This window comes from Pyrgilauda ruficollis, unplaced genomic scaffold (genome assembly GCF_017590135.1).
Source record: "Pyrgilauda ruficollis isolate IOZ18807 unplaced genomic scaffold, ASM1759013v1 scaffold21, whole genome shotgun sequence".
In the NCBI taxonomy this organism is placed as follows: Eukaryota; Metazoa; Chordata; class Aves; order Passeriformes; family Passeridae; genus Pyrgilauda; species Pyrgilauda ruficollis.
Genome location: NW_024520318.1, coordinates 9,398,787 through 9,423,062, shown reverse-complemented (window position 1 = coordinate 9,423,062; position 24,276 = coordinate 9,398,787). Strand labels below are relative to the sequence as shown.

At 41.3% G+C, this 24,276-nt stretch overlaps 1 protein-coding gene across 13 annotated transcripts in view; it reads left to right on the top strand.

Moving 5' to 3' along the window:
• LRCH3 (leucine rich repeats and calponin homology domain containing 3) overlaps positions 1-22,186 on the top strand; it is a 60,228-nt gene extending 38,042 nt beyond the window's left edge. For 2 of the 13 annotated variants that reach the window (XM_041467728.1, XM_041467732.1), the window contains 12 exons: positions 282-333; positions 465-605; positions 1,814-1,861; positions 2,828-2,881; positions 5,883-5,963; positions 7,284-7,355; positions 8,214-8,262; positions 8,760-8,873; positions 9,475-9,593; positions 11,098-11,235; positions 13,336-13,413; positions 15,694-18,643. In XM_041467728.1, coding sequence (XP_041323662.1) covers positions 282-333; positions 465-605; positions 1,814-1,861; positions 2,828-2,881; positions 5,883-5,963; positions 7,284-7,355; positions 8,214-8,262; positions 8,760-8,873; positions 9,475-9,593; positions 11,098-11,235; positions 13,336-13,413; positions 15,694-15,894 — 1,147 coding nt within the window. In that variant the 3' untranslated portion in view covers positions 15,895-18,643. The other 11 variants (XM_041467730.1, XM_041467729.1, XM_041467741.1 and 8 more) reach the window with 11 other exon arrangements.
• Positions 22,187-24,276: the final 2,090 nt, after the last annotated feature.

Sequence of the window (24,276 nt, the reverse complement as noted above, 5' to 3'; positions counted from 1 at the left end):
AATGTATATAAAGTACTGAGTATCTCAGTGTAGCAGGCCAAGTGTACAACCCCACCGGTACATCTTGTGCTGTAAAAAAATATTACAATTCAGGAGAAGAAATAGAAATTACTCACAAAATCTGTCATTCACAGTATTAAGTCATCATCACAGCTACATCACAGTAGACAGTTACTCTTCTGATTTCATCAGCTACTTGTGTGTCACTGACAATTCATGTATGCAAAATTTTTGGATTTAAGATTAAAAGTCTATTCACTCTCTGTTTTTGCATTTGTCAGACCCCTGCCTGATTCACCTTATTTTCTCTCGCTATCAAGTCACCACACCCAGGTAACACATAGAATTCGAATTTGAATGAGTTTGATGTAAAACCAAGCTGATGTTACCCACAAGGCGTGGGCTGTTCTCCATAACCCACCTGCAGCTCTGGCTTCACAGCCTGATGCCCTGTTTGATTGCAGGCGCCCAGCGCAGACTCCGAGCTGCACCGCCGGCACATCGAGCGCACCCGCCGGGAGGCCCAGCTGGCAGCCCTCCAGTACGAGGAGGAGAGGATGAGGACTAAGCAGATTCAGAGAGAAGCTGTCCTTGACTTTGTTAAGGTGCCTCCTTTCAGTACCTACTTCATACTTTATCTTTTCTAAATCCCTTAATTATAACTAATTGCCATGCTAATTACTGCTTGTATGTTACGCTCCTGGCACTTTATAAAGAATTTGGACAAATACCATTTAAATCCATTAAGTGTTGGTGCTGTAGCTTAACAAAGGCAAAGCTAGAACTGGGGAGAAAGATGGAAAATTTACCCAAAATGTGATTGTTGCAAAGAATTCTGATTTTTGCATATTTCACCTCATACTTTCAATTTTCATTTGCATAGATGTCATGGGATTGGTTTGAGAGAAAAGAGGCCTTTATCTGAGAAGGAATAGAGGCAGTTTAATTTTGAAGACCAATTTGGCAGGGAGAAAATAATCATACACACAAAAATATAATGCTGCCTGATCTATGGTGCTATTTTGTGATAATAAAATAAGTTAGTTCATGGATACAGACCTATAGTACATCAGGCACTCACTCTGAACACTGTGTCTTCACTGTCTCATCTTCTTCTTAACATGCCAATTTATTTATATGATAGCTGATTTAAATTTGTTTTACTGTTTGTTGCTCTGGTCACTTACCTGAATATTACCATCTCAAATTTAAGAAATGTTAAAGTTAATATTTATTTTGGGTTTAGAGTTGTCTGCAGAAAGGCAAAGCATGGTTTATTGCTTATATTTAATATATAAAGTTAGTTTAGAAAAAGGGTGTTCTTAGCTGCCTGTAACTAGGCTTTTCTTTAGCAACAGCTATTCTTAGGCCCCTGGCACTATTTTGTGCTAAAGCTGCTTATTAAAAATTCAGCTCAGTCTTTTAGTTAAAGATTAAACTTAAAGGATGCATGTTGTTCATTGATGAGTCTCCTGGTTTTTAGTTTGGGTTTGATTTTTGGGTATTTTTCTTCTGTTTCCTTTGTTGTTCATGACCACTTTATTCTCAGCAGTTAAATTCCTCCCCTGAGTTGTATTTTGGGTTTACTATGCATCTTTCATATCCATAATTTTAATTTTTTGTTTGTTTGAATGTGAAATAAAGACTGATTTTTTACTAGTATCAGGGAAGTTTCAGCTCAGTGAACCCAGTGCATGTTCTATTTAAAAAATTGAGACCTGTTTTCAAACACTTATAAGTTACGCTGCTTTGTTGTGAGCTTTTGTTTCTCTGTGGCATTATTTTAAGTTTTGTTTTTTCTTTTTCTGTGTAGCAAAAAGCCTCCTTAAGTCCTCAGAAACAAAGTCCAATGGATAGTGAGGTAAGAGTCCAATAAGAGCATTAGTAGGGATGTCAGCACTTAAATTCCTAGCTCTCTGTTAGAGTTATTTTCCTCATTGTGGAAAATACCTCAAAACTGGGTTATAGCATAGCTTTTTCACATGTTTTTAAGCCTTGGGTTGGTTTTTTTAATGTATTTTCTTGTGTTCGTGTAGTTTGCCTGTCCCAAGTGTGTTGTTTTATTGTTTTTTGTATGTTTTCCTATGTTCTCTGCAGAAAATACATTTCTTATTCTATTCTAACCTGCTCCTTGTGAGCACTACAGTTTATATTCTAACAGGAGTGTTCAGTCAAGTTACAGTGTTACAGTCATCCTTCACAAATCAGTTTTCTCACAGTTTCCTGTTATTAGATCACCAGTTGTCCCAGAAATATTAAGCTTTAGAATTTTGAGGGTTGTCAGAAAAATGAATAATTTTTTTCAAGTTTTTTTTTCTACTATAGTTTTGCAGTAATGTAGTATTTATAATGAAAACTAGGTAGTGTTAATCAGGTCAAAACTTTTAATATTATAACAAATATGACCGTTCTTTAGCAGCATTTTCCAACGAACTCTTTTTGTTAGAAAATTACCAAAACATGGGGTAATTGAAATAGTTTTTTTGCTGCTTTTTCTTCTTAATGTTTTTCTGTTCTTAATTTATTCTTTTAAAAGGCCCTTTGTTCTACCAGAGTCAGCACTGTGAATGCATAGTGTTCTGTATTTGCTTGACACAACACAGAAAGCAGAATAATTGATTCCTTAAGTAATACGACTGCACTGTAATTCCTGGGTCGTGAGGCTGTGTATTCCTACAGAGTTACAGACACTTCATGGATTGTTTTAAAGAGCCTCACAGTGCTATAAGCAAGCAGTACATGTTCCAAAATGTCTGTCTGTTCACATACCGTGTGTTTCTGACATTGTGTGTGTTTCTGACATTGCTCCATCTCTCCCACCTCCCAGTGTCCCTTTCCATCCAGAAGGTCTCAGCATACTGATGATAGTGCCTTGTTAGTGGTAAGATCCTGCACGTAATGGCCTTTTTCTGTGGCAGATTCTAGAGCATAGAAATGACAACATGTTATGATTGTCTCAGATTAGCCCAACTGTTTTAGAGCTAATCTAAATAGCATAAAACATGACCATCTCCTTTGAAAAGTAGCTTAGCTGTGGACTATGATGTTATGAATATGTTGACACTTTTGCTGTCATACATTTGCCAATAATACCATGATGTTTTGCACAAAATAATTAAAGCATATATTTTGTTTGAGAGCAGAAGAAAATTACTGATAGTAAAGAACAGTTTCTAAAATGAAAAATTCACCTCTAACTGTTCTAGTTTGATTTCTTCTCCATTTAGCTTGCTTCCTAATTGATGTGCTCTTCAGTGTCAAGGAAGCGATTTTACTGCTTAGTACAGCCTTCTGCTTTAACTTGTCTGTGTCCTGCACATGGGGGTTAGAAATACTTGGCACAAGAAAAAAGTGTTCTATTTATGAATGCTACAAATCATTAAATACTCCTCATACAGTTTTATTGTTTATTAGTGCAAGTGTCTTAAAAATAATCTATTTTAAACACTTATCAAAAATAAAAATAAGTGTGCACATATTTCATGTTTTATGCTATTTCTTCCTTTGTGGCATCTTAACAATGTAGCATAACTAAAAAATCTAATTAATGTCATAATCCATGTCTAGAAAATTTAAAATACACCTGATTTGTCTGCTGGTGCATGACTGCATGCCTAGAATTTATTTTCTTGATTTATGTGCTTCCATTATCTGCCTAAATTTTCTGTAGGCAGTGCTCTTGGTTAGAGTGTCTCTCTCCTGAATGTGGTTAAGGTATTTACTGTATCTTCGTTCAGACTTTTTGGGTTTTCTGCTTTTGTAAGACTACCACTTTTTGGGTGAGAAAGAAAGCTTAAAATGTTAGAGAGAAATTTAATTATCATGTGGCTAGAGAAATCACTATCAATGAGCATATTAAAATGTGCTTTCCTAGTTAGGCCCTAAAAAGCAGGAGAACGGTGGTAGTTTGGATTGAGATGATACTCTGTTGTCAGTGATTTTGTCTTTGGAACATATTTGAAGACACCTGTAGGAACCTGATTTCTATTTGATTTTGTGATCACATGACTTTTGTTGTAAACTAAGATACAGAATTTTCAGAAACTACATTGAAACTGGCTTCCATTGCTATTTGTTTCCTTTCTTCTCTTTAACCAAGTTGCATCCTTTTACTTCACAAAAAGAGTGACCAGGCTGGTAAGGAAGGACTGAAAGCTGTATTTTCTCTGTTCATTTTTCTTTTGGTTCCTCACATTTTTCAGCAGCACTAAATAATAGTGTCTGAAATGCTGATGTTTCTGATCTGTAGCTCTCTTCTGTGGTGGAAATCCACGCTCTGCCTAATGATCACATATGCCAGGGCAGCTGGTTCTGACAATTACTATAACTGAAACATTAGGCCCATACTGGCTCATGAATTTATACCATCTTTTGTTTACACAAATGTATTTTATATGGTAAAAACTTGTTCAACATCAAGGAAATGGTCACCAGTTTGCATTTTAAAAATGTAAGAGTTCACATTGCTTTTACCTTTTTATACTCTATTGCATTACATTTTCCCTATCCTTATGGGTTTGAAATTTAGCTAGGTCTAATTTCTGATGACATAAGGACAAGCTTTTAAAAGCACTAAATCTAATATGTAGTTAGAAAGCAAGTAAAAAGCAAATAAAATACAGCTTTTATTTTACTACTTTGCTCATCTGGCATTGTTACTGCTTTAATAAAAAATTTCAGTTGTGAATCTCCTTTTTAAAATCTTTGGTATTTCTTTTGGTCATCTTGTTGCTGTTGATAATCACTAATTAAAATTGTGTTCATGTTGCACAGGTTACTCTGACCATTTCCTTCTGTTTATAAACAATGTCAGGACAGTTGGTTTGAAGTCCCAGAATGATTGCCCATACCTTCTGTGAATGTTAATGTTTCCCTTTAGTTGTAGTTCCTCCTGCACCCCTGTGGTTTGGAGTCTGGCTGTAGAACTTCATTACACACTGTGGTGGATTTCTTTGGGTCAGCCTGTGATAGATAACCAGACTAAAATGTTGTTGAAGAAATGTAATCACTGGCCTCTCTGAAAAATAAAAGTTTTATGTTAGTCAGAACCTCTTGCTGTTCTGACAAAGATCGTTCCATCTGTTACAACGGAGATTACTTTTAGAGCTGGTATCAAGCTTTCAGACTTGACTAATGACTTGGCTTCAGCCTTCATTGCTTCTAAATCTCATTTTTCTCTAAATAGGTTCTTCTTTTCTCTTATACTGTCTCTTACAACATTGGTAGTGTCGAAGGGGGAAAAGAACCCCAAAACATCCTCTCTAACTGCTGCTCAGTTTCTCTGTTGTGAAGCCCACAAGGTACTTCAGAAGCATCAGGCAGCTGCTGTGACCTCATTCCTCTCACAACCTTTGTCATTGCTGCCTCATGTTCCCTTCCTTGTGTTGTTTTCTTGTTGTGGTCTCAAATGTGACCTGAGTCTGTCATATTACTGTTAGCACATAAATTTCTGAAACATTTGAAGTTAAGACTTTGTTTGAGTTAAGCACCAGAGTGTTACAAATAATAATGGTATGGGTAAAGTAAGCAGGACTTGGCTTATGCAGACTTGTACCCTGGAGTTTTCTGTCAGACTGTTGGCATTTGTTTGTGTATTCAAATGTTTAATAACCGAATTCTCTTAAAATATCCTTATTTGGCTCATGCAGAGTTCTGGTTGGGCTCTCCTTTGGCACTCCCTGTATCTGCAGTTGTTTCTGGCACAGGGAAATTTTTGTGACTTCAGTGTTAGACCTAAAGACTGCGTGCAGCATGTGCAGAGGGTGGTGTAAGTCTGAGCTGCAGCATCCTGGCTCCTTCAGTGTTGTGGCTGCCTTTTCTCACAGTCGTTCTTTGCATCACTTCTTCCTTTCTTCCCTCTCTTTCCTTACTGTCCCTGACAGAATGGCTTTGAGCCTCTCTCTGTGTTTGAGATTGACAATAACACCAATACCATTAAAAGGAGGCCAGGCACTCGCAAGCAGGTGAAGAGCATGCGGTGTGTTGGTGTTGTGATTGTCCCTCCCTGTGCTGTGCTGTGCTGTGTCCCCTTCCCTCTGCCCGCTGCTGGGTGGGTGCATAGTGACCGCTTCTTGTTAGTCTGTGCCAGGCGTGCCCTGCTCTTTTCATTCAGGAATAAGCAGATACAATGATGTTACAGACCATCTAGTTCTGGTTTATTTTAATGTTCTCATGTGCTAGCTAATGCGTTGTCGAAGTGAAGTGATATTTGAAACTCTTAAAAAATAAAAATAAAAAAACCACCATTTTGGTTCTGCCCTGCTCTGGAGCAAGAGGCAATCTTGAGGACCAGCTGTAAGTCTGTACAGGACCTAAAAACATTTGTGTTTAAGGCTTGCCCTGAGTGTAAACCTTCCCTTCTGGTCCTTCTGGCTGTGCTGTCCTGAAGTGGCAGAAAAGTTGCAAATGTTTTGAAAACTAACTCCCAAATGTTTTGAAAACTAACTCTTTCAGTACCTGTAGAGTTTCTCGGTGTCATTTGATGCTCTTTCCTGTGCTGAACTGTAACTTTGCTATTTGAATGCTGTTTCAGAAAGCACAGGGAGCCGTTCAGTCCTCAAATGTTAAAGTTCTGATAGTGCTTTCAGTGAGACATAGGATTTGGCCTTCTTGATCCACCTGTCAGTGGCAGATGGGCACAACTACAGCCCCTGTTCTTTAAACAGGAAAAGTTATTTATTTGGCTGGTTTTGATATTGGTCATAATTGAAATGGGACTGCACTTTATTTGTGGCAACACTGTAAATCCTGACACTGACATCTTCCACAAGAGTGAGATTCTACCCACAGAATCTCATCTACTTTGTGTGTAATCACAAGGACCAGTCGTTAGTGTTTGTGGCAGGTACAAAGTGTGTATTACTGAGCCTCTTGTACATGGTTTTCCCTGGTTTTTCAGACATGCATAACATCCTCAAAACACTAAAAAGAGAGCTATTTATTTTTAATGATGGCCTAGAATGGACTGTTGTAGGGTAAAATTTCTTTTTGTCTGATGGCATAGGTGTTACTAAAGAAGCTTTTGCCTCACTTGATATTCTTAATTCTGTTTTTAATGTTACTGTATTATATGTAAAAGAAGTACTATACCTCCCAGAAAGTTCAGGAGGGTAGGAAGTAACTAACTAAACTATAGTTCAGCAAGTGTTGCTTGATGTGTTGCTTGTTGAGTGTTTCTAATAATGTGATCGTGATCACCTCTTCATTTTTACTTCCACCTTTGTGTACGACCTGTCAGCTACTCACTAACTCTGCTACTGCCTTCTCTTTCTTTCTGCATTCAGTCACTCTCAGGGTTGAACCAAGAAAGCTGTGCTACTACCCTGCCTAGTGCCTCTGCCTTCAGTCCTGTCAAGGTATCTCTTGCTATTTTCATTCACCACTAGAGCCAACAAAAAAATCTCGGATCCACACATCAGTTTAAACAGGTGTTAGTCTGTCAGCATCTAATCAAAAGTTCAGGTAGGGTATGAACCTGATTCACCTGATTAAACTGTAGTATGTATTACCTCATCTTAGCTTTAGGCTGTGTCTGCAGGAGGCCTGATCTATAAAACATGGTAACTAGTCTGTGCTCAAGGGGTTCTTGGTTGTCTTTGATGTTGCTTTTTCTGTACAAGATCATTTACTCTTGATCAAGTTGAGTTCATCAAAAGTACACTTGTATTCTTTGCCTGTTTCTTTCTTTTCTATGGAAACTGCTGTGCTGAATTCATTCCTCACAAGAATCCATTAGTCTGTGCAAGCACTGTGATGAAACCACAGTGTGTTTCACTGGGGACAGATGTTCAGTAAGTAGCAGTTCTGCATTAGCAAAGGTGTCAAAGAGGAGTATCCTTGTCAGGGCTGCTGACATTGCCAATTCTGCATGTTGCTTAATACCTGGTTTTTGCTGTCCCCTTTGCAAAGTGTACCTCTCAGTTTGGGTTGGAAGGAAGAGTTAACAATGATCTGTCATTGCATAGTCAGTGCTGTTTCATCATTCTTTTTCCTAAGGAAAAAGAGCAGTTGTGTCATTTCTGTAAAAGAAAAAAACTTTGTCTCTGCAGAGATAAGACTTGGGAAACAACATACAGTGGTTTTTCTTATTTCTGGTTGTTTTTCTGAAACACATTTAGATGGATGGAGCTTTTCTTAAAACACAGCAAATTAAAATGTAGTCAAAGCTTTTCCAGGTTAGGACCATTCATATTCTTCTGCTTTTTTGTTCACAGAGTGATGACAGATCTACCATCTCCCCTGGCTCACCTACCGCTCAGACAGGTAACAGGGACAGGAAAAAAATTCTGAAAAATAAGATTAAAATGCCTGCTTGCTTATTTGTTCTATGAAGAAATGGGAGCATCTGTTCCCACCTCTGTCTGTGGCACTGCTGTGTGAGAGAATTTACCCAGTTACTTGGGTCTCCTTAGAAAAACACAAGGGAAGAGACAAAAGGGATGAACCATGTCCCTAGGCAGAGCACAGGGTTTGGCTGGTTTAGGCCTTCATAGAGGCTTTGGCACACAGATTCATTCAGCAAGAGTCAGAACAGTTGCTGGAATTGGTATGTGGAATGTGCTTTGCATGCAAGTGTCCTTGGAAGTGCCTTTTCCTGCTCTGCTTTTATCATGCATGGCTATAATTTATTTTGTCATCATTACATTAAATTTTTTTGTTTGTTCTTTTTAATTACCACATTGCTGTACCCATTTCCTATTTAAACGCTAACCATTTCCTTCTTCCTCCTTCCTTTCCTGTGCCTTTCCACATTTGTTTAGTCCACCTTTCCCCTCCATATCCTGGCCATGCAGCCCCGCCTTCCTATAGAAACCCTTCCCAGCGACCTGAGAGTTTCCTTTTCCGAACAGCTGTCAGGGATGGAGCCAAGAAAGGTAGGTTATATAGCTCAGAAATCAGCTAGTTTTGCTACGTTATATTGACATCTGCATTACCTGGGGTTTGCAGTGTTTTGTTACTTCAGGTCTTTATCATCAAACTACTTTCATAATTCCATTTGTAGAGAGATGACATCAGATATGTTGTGAACAAACAAGAGTTTTATTTGGAACTGCCCAATATTCTTTTGTCATACCTGTACAAGTGTAAGAATTTGCTCATCTTGGTCTGGACTTACACCTTTGCTGCACAAACCTTCAACAACTTGATAATTTTTGCATTACCCAGTAGCCTGTAACAGAATTGCAATTTCTGGAGAAAGACAGAACCGTTTCAACTTACTGCATGTGGCAGAACTTTGTCGACATTTGTGCATGACTGTTATCCAACAGAAAGATCAGAATCTAAACAGTAAGGGACTTGTGTTGACATCTCATTTAGGTTGGTAGACCATTAGTTTGATCAATAATCAAAGGTAAGAAAGAGATTTGTGAAAAGGAATGTAATGTTCCCATTCTAGAACTTTGTGTGCAGTAGCAAACAACACAAAGCTAAACTGTGCTTAGTTATTTTCTTTCCTTCATGCTGCTGTTTTAGCTGTTGCTTCATCCTCTACCTGTGCCTTGTCTCCTGCTAATGATTCTGCAGACCCTCGAGTGAGACAAAACTCCAAGCAGCGGGAGGAGGAGCTGGAGCTGATTGAGCAGCTACGCAAGGTCAGTGCTGCCAGGAGCCGGAACGTGAACATAGCAGGAAATGCGCTTTGTGACCCTGCTAAATCTGCCTTTGTCTTACGGACCAGTTTCACTGAACCAATATGGGGCACAGTTGACCAAAATGAAATGTGTGGTACAGTCTGTGCACTTCTTTCAGATGGGTGCAGTGGTGTTCACTTGGCTGTTTGTGGTAGGTAAAGTCAGCTTCAAATTCTGTGTAATAAACTATGTCAAGTCCTGCTCTTAAATGTCCAGTGAGCTCTGATTTTATGTGTGCTTCCCTTCTTCCTTATCAGCTTTCACACTTGTAAGGAGCTCCCTTGGAAAGTTGCCTTTACTGTCTCCTTTTGATGTCTTTTTTTAAATTCTTTTTTGCTATAAAGCTGACAGATGAGCAGATGGAGTGCAGAGACTGCTGCCAGTCATGCTGCCATCATGGTTTCCTCATGTGCTCTAGATCTGTCTGTTGATTCTTGCCTTATCCTTAGTTAAGTGCAGAACACTTGAACCACAAATGTTTCTAATATTTATGCGTTTTGTCTGCCCAGGGGCACCACACTCCTGGTTTGTGCCCAGGTACAATGACAATAAACAGGAATATTGGAAATGCCACATGGCATTAAGGTACTGCTCTGCTTTGCCCTAGACTTGTTTCTGCAGAGCATGAAGGGATTTCTTGAGGTGCTGTAATTAGTCGTTGAATTTTCCCAATAAATAGGAATATACTTACTGAAGCTAATCTTAAAAGCCATAAGCATCCCAGATAGAGAAAATTTCCTCTCTTTGGGGGAAGTTTTGGACTAAGGACAGTCTCCTTTCTTTAAAGCAGAAAAGTAACTACCTTAGATAAAACTTGGTGGTGTTTGCAGACCCTCTCTTATGTTATCTCACATTGCGTTCTGTGTAGTCTGTCTCTTGTTCTGCTCCCCAGGTAAACTTAATTTTTTCTAATACTTAAATTTTGTACAGTATTACAAGTTGATGATATTCACACAGCATTTTAAACGAGTTTGAAAGTCTAAATTGAATTTTTATTCATTCTCTTAAACAAATGCTAACTGCCTTTTTAAAGGACTGCTTATACCAAATAGTTCAGTTTTTATTTTAAAGGCAAAAATATTGTTTTGACTTTTGTTAATTGTGTTGTCCTTCAACCCACAAGGACAATTATTTTCACTTCCCTTGGCAGAACCATTCTCTGAGAATATGTACGGTTAAGAATACTGTTCCTAGAGCCTGATTTCCATTATTTGTTAGTAATGGTGTATTAGTCTGCTGTGCTGTACAATGAGAGCTGTCCTTCGTTGAACTCAGTTGCTCCCAGACTGTGGCCAGCCCTGGCCACAGTAATGCGCAGGGCTTTCCTTGGGGTTATTCAGCAGGCTGGTTGGCAATGCCGTGAGGACAGACAGAGTTGTAATGCAGGAACTGTGCCTCGTACGAACTGTGCAGCGGGAGGAGCGCAGCTCTGAGCTGCCCGTGTGTCCCTGTTGGCTTCCCACAGAACATCGAGTCGCGGTTGAAGGTGTCACTGCCCAGCGACCTCGGCGCGGCTCTCACCGACGGCGTCGTCCTGTGCCACCTGGCCAACCACGTGCGGCCCCGCTCTGTCCCCAGCATCCACGTGCCCTCACCTGCTGTTGTAAGTGTGCAACAGTGACACTACTTTATATGGCTGTCCAAAGTGATATCCTACAAAGTCCTGTAATCCAGACAGACATTAAACTCTCACTAAATTCTTCTCAGTGAATGTACATGACAAAAAATAACCATCTGTGCTGTTGAAAAAAGGTCTGTAGTGTCACTGAATAAAATTCTGTTTGGGTTTGTTTCATGTGAAGAAAGTTACTTCTAACAGCTTGTAAGCAAATGTTTCATGTGCTCCCTAAACACATTAACTTCAAAACTAGTAAAATATGAGACAGTTCAGCATGAAAACTAAAACAGGATATTTTAAAAGATCAAAATGACTGAGAAGTTCAGGAAAACATAGTAGGGAATTAGAGCAAGTACGATTCCACTACACAAGACAGTGAAACCAGGCAGAGACCAAGTTGAGTCCTGTGTCCGCAGCACTACAAATTCCTCTGCTTAGGAATTTTAGGAGAACACACTCAAGATACTTGGAGAGCAGCATCTCCTGGAGCAAAATGAATCCTGTCATACCTTTGTGATAACAGGAAAAAAAGGTGGCTGTGTCAGGGGACTGTTGAGAGCAGGGAAGTATTGCAGTCTATTTTGTAGGGAAAGCACAGAATTAGAGAAAGGCCAAAATCTGTGAGATACCATATTTATCCAGTTTGTGGAAGTCAGAAAGTTCAGTGAAAATATTTAGGATCAGCTACTTGAAAGTAACATGGACAGGCAGATTGTTTGTTGTGCACCTTTAAATTGTATGAATAAGGAAAAAAATCAGAGATTGTTCCTTGGGGAAGAAGTTGAAACATACATGTTCTCTTGACGTGCCCTTCTTTCGGAGCGAGTCTTCATGTTGATTGGAATCTGAAGTGGCACTTCCAGGGCTGCCAAGTGTGTCATTGTGTCCCTGGGACTCAATGTGACCAGACAGATGGCCCCGTCATTTTGAGAATGACTGAACTGGACACCAACATTTTAGGCAGGTTATGGGATCATTCCAAGCAAAGGCAGGGAGCCACTGCTCAGGAGACTTGCATCAGTGAGATCTTTTCAATGGCCTGGTTTGATGTGCAACTGAGTGTTCTGTGTTAGGAATTAAATTGTGGCTTTGTCATGTGAATCCCAAGGAAGAGGCAGCCTGGAGTCGCGTGGCTCCAGGAGCAGAAGAGGCATCACGTCATGCCCCAGGCACAGTGGGATCTTTGTACTCCTCTGGGAGAAAGGAGCCAGTGCTGGCCTTTAACCTGCTTCCTTGGTGGGGAACACAGCACATGAAGGGGACAGAAGAAACCCCATCACTTACAGAAGTGTTGAGCACCTGGAGGCTGCTGCCTGCTGCTCCAAGGCATCTTCATAGGAGCAGGGAACTTGAACCAGTGTCTGGTTCAAGTGTCTCTTGAACCAGAAGAGAATAAGCTTTGAGAGCAGGAACAAGACAGAGCCTGTGCTGTGGTATGTCTGAAGAGGTGTGAAAACTGACTGCAGAAAAAAACCTCAGTTGAAAAAATGCCAGGGAGTGCAATTCAAACAGGGAACAGTTTAATTACTTAAACACATCTACAAGAGTCTGACAAGCAGCAAGCTTCACTTCCAGTTTTCTGACATTATTTTTTTTATTTCATCTAGCCTTTATTTTTTTACCTCTTTGTTAATTGAAGTATGGTTTGATATTTATATAGTTTTGCAATGTAGTAATCCAAAACAGACTCTAGATTGCTTTATGTCATGAAATTGCTCTGAAATCACAGTATGGAAGCTATGGATGTGCATTTCATCAAAAGACATTTTTAAGATTATTATACTATAGTCACTAAAAGTGTTAGCCAGTTTTTTATAACACTGTGTATATAAATACCGTAGGGCTTAGAATTGTCCTTTTTTTAAAATCATCCAGCATTCATAACTTAGCTTTTCATAAAACAGCTTTGAAAACTGGGATGGTTTTCTAAGAAAAGCAAACTTCAGCAAAGCCTGCTGTGAATTAGACGAGCTTATGTCAGCGCAGTGTTTTTGGCAAAGAGATTTATTAAGAGTTTTATTTAAAATTTAAAATCTTTTAAAACCTTGCCAGTTAAGAACACTGTATGCCTTTGCTTCTTTGCAGCCTAAACTTACTATGGCAAAATGCAGACGAAACGTGGAGAATTTCTTGGAAGCTTGCAGAAGGATTGGAGTGCCTCAGGTATGTATTTCTGATGTCCTGATATAATGTTTCAGATGCAGTTTTGCTTGGTGCTTCAGAAAATAAAACATTATTTGGAATATCAGATTAAAACAAAATGTAAAAGTTTAAAAGGTTCAGGTATAAGCTGTCCTGCAGTATAGATCAGACTTACCTTGCATGGTCTTTCAGAGCAAAATTAAGCCAGGTACAGTTTATCAGAGTGTAGTACATAGATTTTATATTTCAGTATAGATTCACTTAAATACTGTACATCAAATTCATAGTAGCTGGTGGACTTTGAGTCTGCCTTTAAAACTGGCAGGTTCTATAAAACCAGTTGCCTTTTCTCAATATTAGGTATGTGACAGCTTAAAAGTGGGATAAAACCTGGATGATGGTTTGCATGTTTTATTTTTTATCCCAAAGCTTTTCATGTTCCTTCCCAATAATTCTCTTACATAAATGTCTTTACTGTCTTACCAACAAGTCACAGAATTATTGGCCTTTCTCTGATGGTAGCTCTCTTTGCATAGTTCCTACTTCTTTTGTTATGTACCAATGGTAGAAGTCTGTCTTCCTTGTCCCCTTTTGAAACTTGTAAGATCTAGGAGATGGACACATCATAAATAGTCCATTTTAACCTGTTGGTCCCAGTTACCCTGTTTATGCTATCCTGTCCTTTGCACTTTGTCTTATTCAGCAGCTCTCTCAGTACAAATAGTTTTAATATATTATATTTTTCCTAATTTCCCTTCCAGTGCACTAATTGATTTGGGTTTTTACATTGCTGAGCATTGGTGTTTCTGTTGTAGGTGCTGGTTTCTTTTGTATCGAGAGAGGGAGAAGTAGACCCCATTACTCATTTCCCAACTACATCTAAAGGCAGTTCTTGAGTCAGTCATGCAGGAATTTCTGGTGTTTTCAGATCACTTGCAGACATTTGAGCCACTGGGATTTTAAGATGACTTATTTATTGAGCTGCCTGGCAGTTTCACATGGCTCAGTGGTGAATTGTGTTAGAAAGAGCTAGGGAGTTGTAAGTGATCCTTAATGCTGGGAGATCCTGCACTGCTTTGTCCCCTAAAAACCTTTGGACTTTCAATCCCAGCAGAACTGCACAATATAAATTCATCTGGGGCATTGTGCAATTCCATCCCAGCCCTTCCCTATTTATAGCTCCCTCAAGTATGAAGATACAATTTTTATGGGATTGCAGTACAAAGAAGATCACTGGAATGACCCACAATCAAAACCAAACAAACAAAAAGGCCGATCAAGACAAAGTCCCCTGTAAACCCAAGCTGCTCCATCTGCTACCCCTACTGTGTAGGGCCCTCCTGTTTTTCTCATATATCTTGTTTTAATGTGAAAGAGTTCAAGGGGGTTCTCTCTGCGAAAACTTAGTAAAATACCCGCCCTGAACTCCAAAGCTGCTCTCACATGTCTGCATTACATCTCTGCTGAGATGTGAACATAAGATACCTGTATGTAAGAATGGCATGGCAGCCTGGTGTGTTTTTCCTGAAAAGTTGCCTGCAGGTTTTTCATTTCATTTCCATTCTAATTACAAAAATAATAGGCTTTCTGAAAGCATGGATCCATGTAGGAATACTTGCCTTTTAAGGGGAAGGCTACTTTCAGAAAGGGCTAATTACAGGCACCACAGCAGAGCAGCAATTTCCATAGGACTTTGGTGGTTTTAAAGCCCTTGGATCAAAGGAAACCCTCAGCTGAACAGGTTGATCCATGCATCTAGATTTCACTGATTATTAGCAGTTACCTGTGGGAAAGGGAGACGAGAGCACACAATGGGAATAGTTACAGAACTCTTAAACTCTAATTAGTAATAGATATTTCTGTAGGATGCTGCATTCAAGCATCAGTTACACATAAATTATTCCTTGTCCTGCTGTTTTCATTAAGTTACATGTGGAGGCTGAACTTTGGTGAGTACTCAATGCCAGCAGCATCTCAGATACCTGTAACCTCTTCACTTCAGGAGAAAAATGGGTTTCACTAAGGCTTGTGTAAACTGCTGTTTTTAACAACAAGGAATAATTACATGTTGGAGCTGGACAGGTGACAGGCACCTCACTGGACACTAAACACTGACATTGAGTTCTTTGCAATGGGAGTCTTGCAGATTTCTATGTGAGAATTAACCAGCTGTGATGTGCTTCTCAAATGTGTAGGTTGTATCTGAGATGTCTGATAACTGCTTCGTGGATGTTGCTATGGCTAACTGACTGACCTTTTTTTTCTGTCTGTTTTCCCTTCCTGCTCACACACTCTGGACAGGACAATCTTTGTTCCCCTTCTGACATTCTCCAGCTAAACCTCAGCGTTAAAAGAACAGTTGAGACTCTTCTTTCCCTGGGGACAGATTCAGAAGAATCCAGTCTTGTGTCCCTTTCCGTTCAGCTCTGGGGCTTTGTGGTGTTTTACTGTACTCTAATGCTAACGCTCTGTATGTTCTATCGCTGGGTCTTTTTCCTCTAGTGAAGGATAGTGGTTGCTGCTTCCTCCCTCCATCACTCCAGTGCTTGGGAACAGACTCTGGGCTTTGCCAAGACTGTGTGTATGAAGTGCTTTGTTTCCCATGGATGGGACAGAGGTGACAAATACAATGTACAAACACGTTGGTGCACCCACACCACCATCCATGACCCAATTCCCGTTTGTATTTGCTGTGCCACGTTGGGCAGATGAAATGCTTTCCAAGGGAGGAGGTGCTGTCCCTGGGCTCCAGCGAGGGCTCGGGTCAGGACACGTGGTGCATGCTGTAGTCTGCTGACCAGTGGTGCAGTGAAAACTGCAGTGTCAGTTTGTGCCTCTGTTCCCCCATCTGTGTAATGGGAAATGCAACCACTTTGGTAAATTGCTTGAGGATTATCTGATGAAAAATGTTAAACAATGTGAAGTATTCTTTTTAATGTCAATGTTCTTGATGTGATCTCACAGTCTTAGGAGACATGGTCTGGTGTCATCCACAGAACTTTCTAACTGGTTTTGTTTTTTACCCCCAGTCCTTTATCCTGCTTCTAAGAGCATTTGATTTCTCAAATTTATAGACTGCTGTATTACTTTGAGTCAGGATTTTCAAAACTGTCAGTGAATCCTGAGCTATTTGAACATTATAACAGTTCAAGCAGAAAAATTTTAGGGAAATTAAGCTCTTTTAACAGCTTTAAGAGAAAAGTTTTCTGTCAGAGAAAGAAAAATCTTTATGATCCTGTCAGGTGCTATGGAATGTTATAGTATTTTACTGTGATCTGGATAAGACTTACCAAAAACTTGTTGAATTGTCCCTTGGTCTTGGGCACTCCAACCCAAGCTCGTTCCATGCTTATTCCCTTCTTCCTCTTATCCTGTCATTTTCAGAAACACTTGTATCATGCAATTGCACAAACATAAGGCCCAGCTGCACAAGCACTCTTCACTGTTTTACAAAACTCAGGTAGTCTTCCATAAAGCTTCACAGCCTTTCCCTCCCCAGGGAAAGCATCCTGGTGCTTTAATGCTTTAATGTCTCAGGGACACCTCAGAACTTCAGGGCACTCCCCACGTGTGTAACAGACCGTGTCTCCTCAGAGTGGAGATCCATTCAGGGAGCTCTGCTCAGAGACCAGTGACAGGTAAGTGTTCAGGAAATGGCTGTTCCAAATCTGTCTTCAATAAATTTCTGTTATATCTGCAAGTGCAGTAAATGGCTTGGAAGCCCAGTGCAAGTGGTGTTGGTATTCCAGCCATATCCTGAAACACCTCTGAAGCACAGTTTAAGGTCCACAGGAGTTCAGTTGCAAATGTGGTCACTACCAGTAAAAATGTGTTGTGTATGTGGGTCTCACAAGCTCTTGTACCATGAAGTGAGTTTTTATCAAAGGAGCAAGTAAAAGCTGCTGCCTTCTGTCCAGGTCACACAAAGTGTTACGTCCAAGCCAAACATCACGGAGTAAAGAAAGGACTTTTGACAGAGGGAGATTGTTTTATTTTTAAGTAAGCTATTTTTGCACTGCTTACTGGTATGAACTAAAATGAACTCAGTTCCTGTGTTTTTTAACTTCTAATGAACACTGTGATAAAAGCTGAAGGGGTTTTACACTAACAGTGCCTTCCAGTTTTTAAATTTTGTCATTACTGTCTGTGATATGGAGTCATTCCAAAGCTTTTCCCCCCCTTATCTGTTTGCATACATAAGAAAAAGATAAGGCATATTTACTCAAGTTTACAAGTATTTTCTCAAAAAGCACACTTTTTTCAAAGTAATGTACATTTGCTGGAAGAAAAATGTATTTTAGCCTGAGCATATGGCTTTCTATGAGAATTGCAGTCAGGGCTCACTTGTTTTCTCTCTGCTCGGAGCTTTGAGGGAGGAGTGTTGGCTGCCACTGTTTGTGCTGAAGGATTTCTTTAACCTCAAAAATCAGTAAAGACTCAAGGAGTGGAGAAATGCCAGTTGTGGAAATGACACATATTATAGTCTCTGTAGCTCTATAGGAAGGACACACTTGGTTATTTTCTGCGGATACAGAGAACTGTTGGACAAGTATCCTGACTGTTGTGGAGTGAGGATGGCCAGGAGGTGCCAAGGACTTCTGTAGGATGAGGCTTTAAATACATCTTAGACTGAGAATAGCACAACTGTTAATAAACACTTTGAAACCTCTTTTTGCATGTTGTGTATTACTGTTACTCCTCAGGATGATTTTGGGGGCCGCCCACTAAGCAGGGGCACTTTGGGGAGGTGAGTGAGTGGTAGTGACTCATTCCCTGCCCCCCAGCAGGGCTTCCCGCACGGCTGTAGCTGAACAGGCTTGTCCCAGGAGGACTCTCTCCAAAAGGTGTGTTTGGGAAGGAAGCTGTGGCCCCTCTCCTGCTCTGTGTTGCAGCACATTGATCGTATTGAAGCAAACCCCCCCTCAAGTTCATCTACTTTGGTTTCATAAACTGCTGCCATCCCGGTGTGGGCAGAGATGGAGGACAATTTGCTATTCCCCTTTTCTCCCACAATCCTTTTTCAAATTCTTATTTATGGAGTTTACTATTAAAAGAACACAAGAGATTAGCCCAAGGCCATCTTTCTTGAGTAGTCAAGGTCATGGTTCCTTTGTCACAAGCAGAAATCTCTTGTCCTACCCCTATGTGTGTGTGCTGCCTGTCCATAACATTTCATATTTCAGTCACCTTTTGCTTAATTTTTTTTTCTTTTCAGTTGAGTGGTTTTCATCCATTTTGTTTTTGTCTTTGTTTTGTTCCCCATTCAGGAGCAATTATGTTTGCCTCTGCATATTTTAGAAGAGAAGGGTTTGACACAGGTAGCTGTGACTGTCCAGGCGCTCCTGGAGCTGGCACCCCCAAAGCAGCAGCCACTTCACCACTTGTCTGCTGTGTAAAGACCTCCGGGACCTTTTGGGTTACCTTGGCTAAGAGAAGGACCTGAAGACTTTACTGCCCATGCAGTGCATCCAAACACACAGAGCTCTGTTCTAAGGAAATGAGTTTCCGTGATTCCTGACAGGAATGTTTTCTTCATTTCTCCATTTTTTGGAGATCACAACAGTTTCCAGGAACATTTTTATTACCAATATTTTTGCCCCTTATTTAAAAAAATGAGAATTCATTGGGAGGAGGGCAGGGAATTCTAGTGGCTGGCTGTTGGAGCCAGCTGTAGAAATGGACCTTGCAGGATGAAGAAATGGGTTTAGAGTCTGGAAAGCAATTCCTAGGTCAATTTGTAAAAAATAAAAAAAAGGGTGTTGCTGCAGTGGGCACACAGGGAATCGAATTACTTTCCTTACCCACGGGGTGCAAAGAAATGGAGTTTCTTTGCCTCCAAAGAATGGCTATTTCTATTACAATATTTTTTAAATTGCATCACACAATCTTAACCTGCAGTGTTTGATAACAGGGTCGAACTTCACACAGCTGTCCCTTGCCTTGTCAGGTCCTCATCACTAAAAGTTGAAGAAAAAAAAACCCACTTTTTTTTCCCCCCAATGGAAAAATTACTGCATGTTTTCTCTGCCAGAAACACTTTAGTAAAAGATACTAAGTCAGATCTGTTCAAATGGGATTAATCCCATCAGTATTCTTGCTGGGTTCACTTTCTGTTTGGGTATTAACATGTCTTTATCTGAATACTTTTCTAACAGCAGTGGAGGGATATTGCCCGTCCTCACATCCCCTGCTGGTGGTTTTGTGGGATCACCAGAATCCTGTGCATCTCCCTGCAGTGGGACCAGTGCCAGCCTGCCCTGCTGGTCGTTAGAAGTCCTCCCAGCTAACACATTTGTGAGGGGCTGAAGCATCCCCTGCAGGCACAGAACGGATCACGTTGAGAGCACGGTTCTCAAGTTCCCCAGGCGGGCTGGGTGTTGGCAGAGCAGCACCTGTGCTAAGGCAGCTCTGAAGGTTAGAGAAGGCTTTCAGTAATGCCCTTTATTAGTTGGAGTTTATGTAGACAGATGTGCTGGTTTTACAGAACTGCTCTTGATTCCTCTTCCCATAACGTAATAATGGGAATTCACAGTACAGAAGTGGGAGAGGCAGCTGACAAATTTTGCATTTTCCTGGAAAGCTGATGTGCAAAATAAAGACAGGTCTGTATGCTCTGGTCCTACTGACAAGGCCAAGCTTGCTACCAGATCAGTTACCAATTCTTTTTTTTTTCTCCTGCACAAAAAGGCCTCACAGAATCCAGTTTCCACCCATGTGGTTCCTTTGTTGAGTGTTGCCCAATTCAAAGCATCCCTGAACATTGTGCTACTAATAGATGGTACATGTTCTGAAAGCAACTCCAGGCATCAGCCATATTCTGTCTGGGATATATTTGAAGCAGAATACACTGAGAGGATTTTATGCAGATAAAGGAAGAAGAAATGGGAACAAATTACCTAAAAGTCATTTTTGCAGAAGTAAAACCTGCTGTGGGAGTGCCAAGGACTGGTCTTAGCTGTATTTTCCCCCTTTTGATTTGCAGTTTTGTTTCCTTTTTTTTTTTTTTTTTTCTTTTTTTCTTCATGTATTTCTTTCAAGGGCCATTGTGGTGATTGTGGAATCCCCTATTTCTCATAATTATTCCAGTTGCTTCTTATTTGCATTGGTTGGTCACATTTCAAGTGAAGAACACCTGGGAGGTGTTTAAGAGTGCCCAGCTGCAAAGCGAAACCTCCTCATGCTGGGCAAATGCAGTGCCCTGAGCCCTGCAGGGAATGGAGGTGCCAGGAACTCCAGTACCCACAGGAAGAGCAGCTCTCTCTGCAGGCATTCTCACCCCCTTACGTAGTTTTTGTGTTTCACTTGATGCCATTGGTGAGGAGCATTGGTCATTCCCACGGGGTTACACAGAGCTGTCTGAAGTGTCTGCTGCAGTTTGCCAGGGGGAAGATGCTGCCACTCACAGGCAACAGAGACAGGGTGTTCCTGGTGTGTTTGTCTGCACGTCATTTGAGAGAGAGGGAGGCACTGACTTCATCTTGGTGTCCAACATGAGGTCACCTGTTGTTACAGGGACAGTTGCATTTACCAGCACACCCATCATGGGCTATTTAAATACCCCTGTTTGAAGAAAACCATTCCCTTCATGGAGTTGTGAGGGTGTGGTGCTTGCTCCAGCACTTAAGGAAAATTAAACTTAATAGTATTCAGGTTGGTGGGAATTTTGTCATTTAATTAACAGTAGTTTTTAATGGGGTGGGGGCTTGAGTCTGGCCTGCAAGAAAGAGCCATTTCTATTGCCATGTGTGGCTCACAACCTGAGTAGCTCATGGCCACCTGTGGCTGGAGGCCAGGCAGGCAAAAGGTCCCTGGCACCAGGTACTTTGTTGTGAGCAACATTCACTCTGGAATTTCAGTGCAGGTAATTGTGTTAGTTTGACATTTGTAATCTTAGGTTTTCAGGCTGGCAAGCACTAAATCTTGTCCAGATGCTTAGGACAAAAATCCAAACCTGAAGTTTCATCATGCGGTTTATTTAATGGTTTATTTACCAAACCCACTTCAGTTCTCTCTTGCAAAATGGGTTGGGATTTTTCAGTGTAGTTATGTGCAATTTTTGTTGTATCTCATGAAGAGTATTTGAAAGAAAACACGTATAAAGTTCTATTCTGTGTGTTAACGCAAAGAAGAGATGCTCTTTCCTCTTCAGGGCATTTGTGCTGGAGGATGTGGGAAAGATCCACCTCAGTGCTCCATGCTGCCGGCGTTCCTACCTGACTCCATGGTGTCACACTCCATCCCCAAACCTGGCGAGCCCTGAGCAGTGTCTGAGGCTCTGCCAGGTCACACACTCCAGGTGGAGCAGCCCAGGCACTCGGGAGCCCCTAATGGCACTGGGGGTTCCCCTTTGCAGGAGAGGCTTTTGTGAAGGCCCTGTTCCCTGCTTAAATCCACCAGGGACAGCTCTTCACAGTGCCAGGGCACCTCTGTTGTTCTTGGTAGCAGCAGGATGGCAAATGGTATTCTTATCCCTTTATGACTATAAATGGTTCTTTGAAAAACTGTTTTAGAAAGAGAGGACTTGTAAGGTGATTTTGGACATTGTGATGTTCTACAAAGTGATCTAATTTTGTTATTTCTGAAAACAGTGTAAACGTGTAAGTAATAGAGTAAAGGATTTTAAAGCTTCATCCCATACTGTATGTCTGTAAATACATTCCATAATTTCTGTTACATATAAATGTGTCTGAATATTGTATATTTTAAATGGCCTGTATTCTGCCAGTAGTGTGAACTTCTAGCACATTGATAATATAAAAGGAAACCATGGGTATTTGAAATAAAGTTCTAAAACTTACATGAATTGCAGTATTTCTTTCTGCTGTTTTTCTGTTGCACCAACGAACATCACATCCGCTGTGTCAGGTGTTTATTCCCCTTCCACATCATCCCAGTTCACATTTGATGGACCTGCTTTGATTTTCTACTTTTCATAGTTAGCCAGGACAGGAAAATCACAGTATTTTTACAGATATTTTGCAGCCACATCAGAAGCTTTTTCTTGGGTATTTTTAACCTTTCCAGAGACTGATTTTTTACAGAATCCTTTGCTCATCTCTCAACAGCCCCTTGTTTTTTCCTTCTCTACGTAAATGATACATTCTGGGTTTGGGGTTTCCTGCTGCCAGTCCCATTGCTCCTTGTTCTCATCCTTTGCTTTTGGCCTGTCTTGGGTTTGAAGTGTAAAACTCTCACCCCTCCTTCCTGACCCTGTTGCTTTTGAAAAGTTTATTCTTAGCCAGAATGTTTAGTCCTCTTTTCATCTCTCCTCATCACTACTTTTATATATTTTAAAATACAAAAATGCAAAGCCTAGAAATTGCCAGAGATCCACAAACCCTCCCTGCTTTTGTTACCCCTGTGATGCTCTTCCCTGTTCACCAGGCTGCTCCAGCATCCTTGTCTGACCTGGTTGCTCTGTCAGCCACTGGGGACAGCTCCATTCCTGCCTCTCTCAAGGCTGCCCATCTCTCTTAAGGTATTTATTTCTCCCCCTCAATCTAAAGCTTCCTCCTAACCAGTTGCTTCCCAATCTCCAGCCTTTATTCTGCATTTAATTCCCAGGAAAACCCCCTCCAAAGGGCATATGATTTCCCTGCAGAAAATTCCATGGATGTACGTTTTGATCCCATCTCTCCACAGCAGGAAAAATAGAGCAGTACCAACTGTGGCACAGTTCCTCAGAAGTGCTGGGTTTGGGACTCAGCTCCCAGCCCTGGACGTGCCAGCCTGTTTGCTTGGCAGCTGCACAGCCCAGACACAAACTCTGCTGCGGTTTCTGGGCAGTGAGGGGAGGCTCACACAGAGAGCAGCACCTGAGATGAGCTGGTGCAGCCAAGGAGGGGCTGGATGGGTGGCACTGTGGCCACAGTCCCCAGGCCAGGCTGTGTGGCAGGTCACAGAGTTCAGTTGGGTTACACACCTGTGCCCCTGTCACTACCCTGCAGTGGCCTGATGTGGGAAACTGAGGTTCAGAACCCCAACTTCATGGGAAAACCCTGTTCCACTGTTGCCTCTTTGTTTCTGTTTCCAGAGCTACTTCACTTTCTGAGAAGCAAGTGCAGCCCAACATCAGATTTCAGTTGTTTGGTTGCATTAATCAAGTGTGCCTGGAGTTTGACAGCAGAGATCTGCTGCCCTCCATGTTATCCTGCTTTTCCTTAGCTCAAAGCCTCTGGAGAGTTTTGAGATCAACTTCATTCCTTCCACCCAGGCAGGTCACCTGTTGACACCCTCATCACATACAATACATCCCAGGTCTGTGGTGAAATGTACTGAGTCAGCAGCATTGAAAAGGAAGAGTTAAAATTAGGAACTTAAGTCCTGGGTTTGCACTGAGGCACCTCCTGCAGTGGGGTGTAAGCACAGTCCTGGCTCTTCCTGCCAGCACCAAACTGCTCTTAGCACTGCATGGAGATCGTGGGAAGCGAGGGCATTTGTTCAGTACCAGTGCTGGAATGGGAGTTTGTTCAGGTTTCCAGCAAGCATCCATGCTCCAGCAGGAACACCAGCGCTTCTAATGCAGTTTGTCTGGAGCATCTGCAACTTCAGCACTCCCCTGACAACCAAGTCTGCCTGATAAGGCACCAGCGCCTTCTGTTCAGAGTTTTGAGCCACAGGCTCGCTGCTCATGGTTTTAGCCATCTCACCTGAACTTCAGAGCTTTTGGCCCAGTTCAGGTTTGGACACGAGGCTTGGATGCAGCCAGCACAGGCTGGTCACAAAGAGCAGAGCAGACTGTGCTTTGAGATCATCTCCCAAGTGGGAGAGTCAGAAACCAGGCAGCTCAGCCACAGGGTTTTGTGCACAGACCTGCCTGTGGACTGACTGGTGTCAGGAGCAGGGATTCCCTTTGGGTTAAAAGCAGCTCTGCTCCCTGCCTTC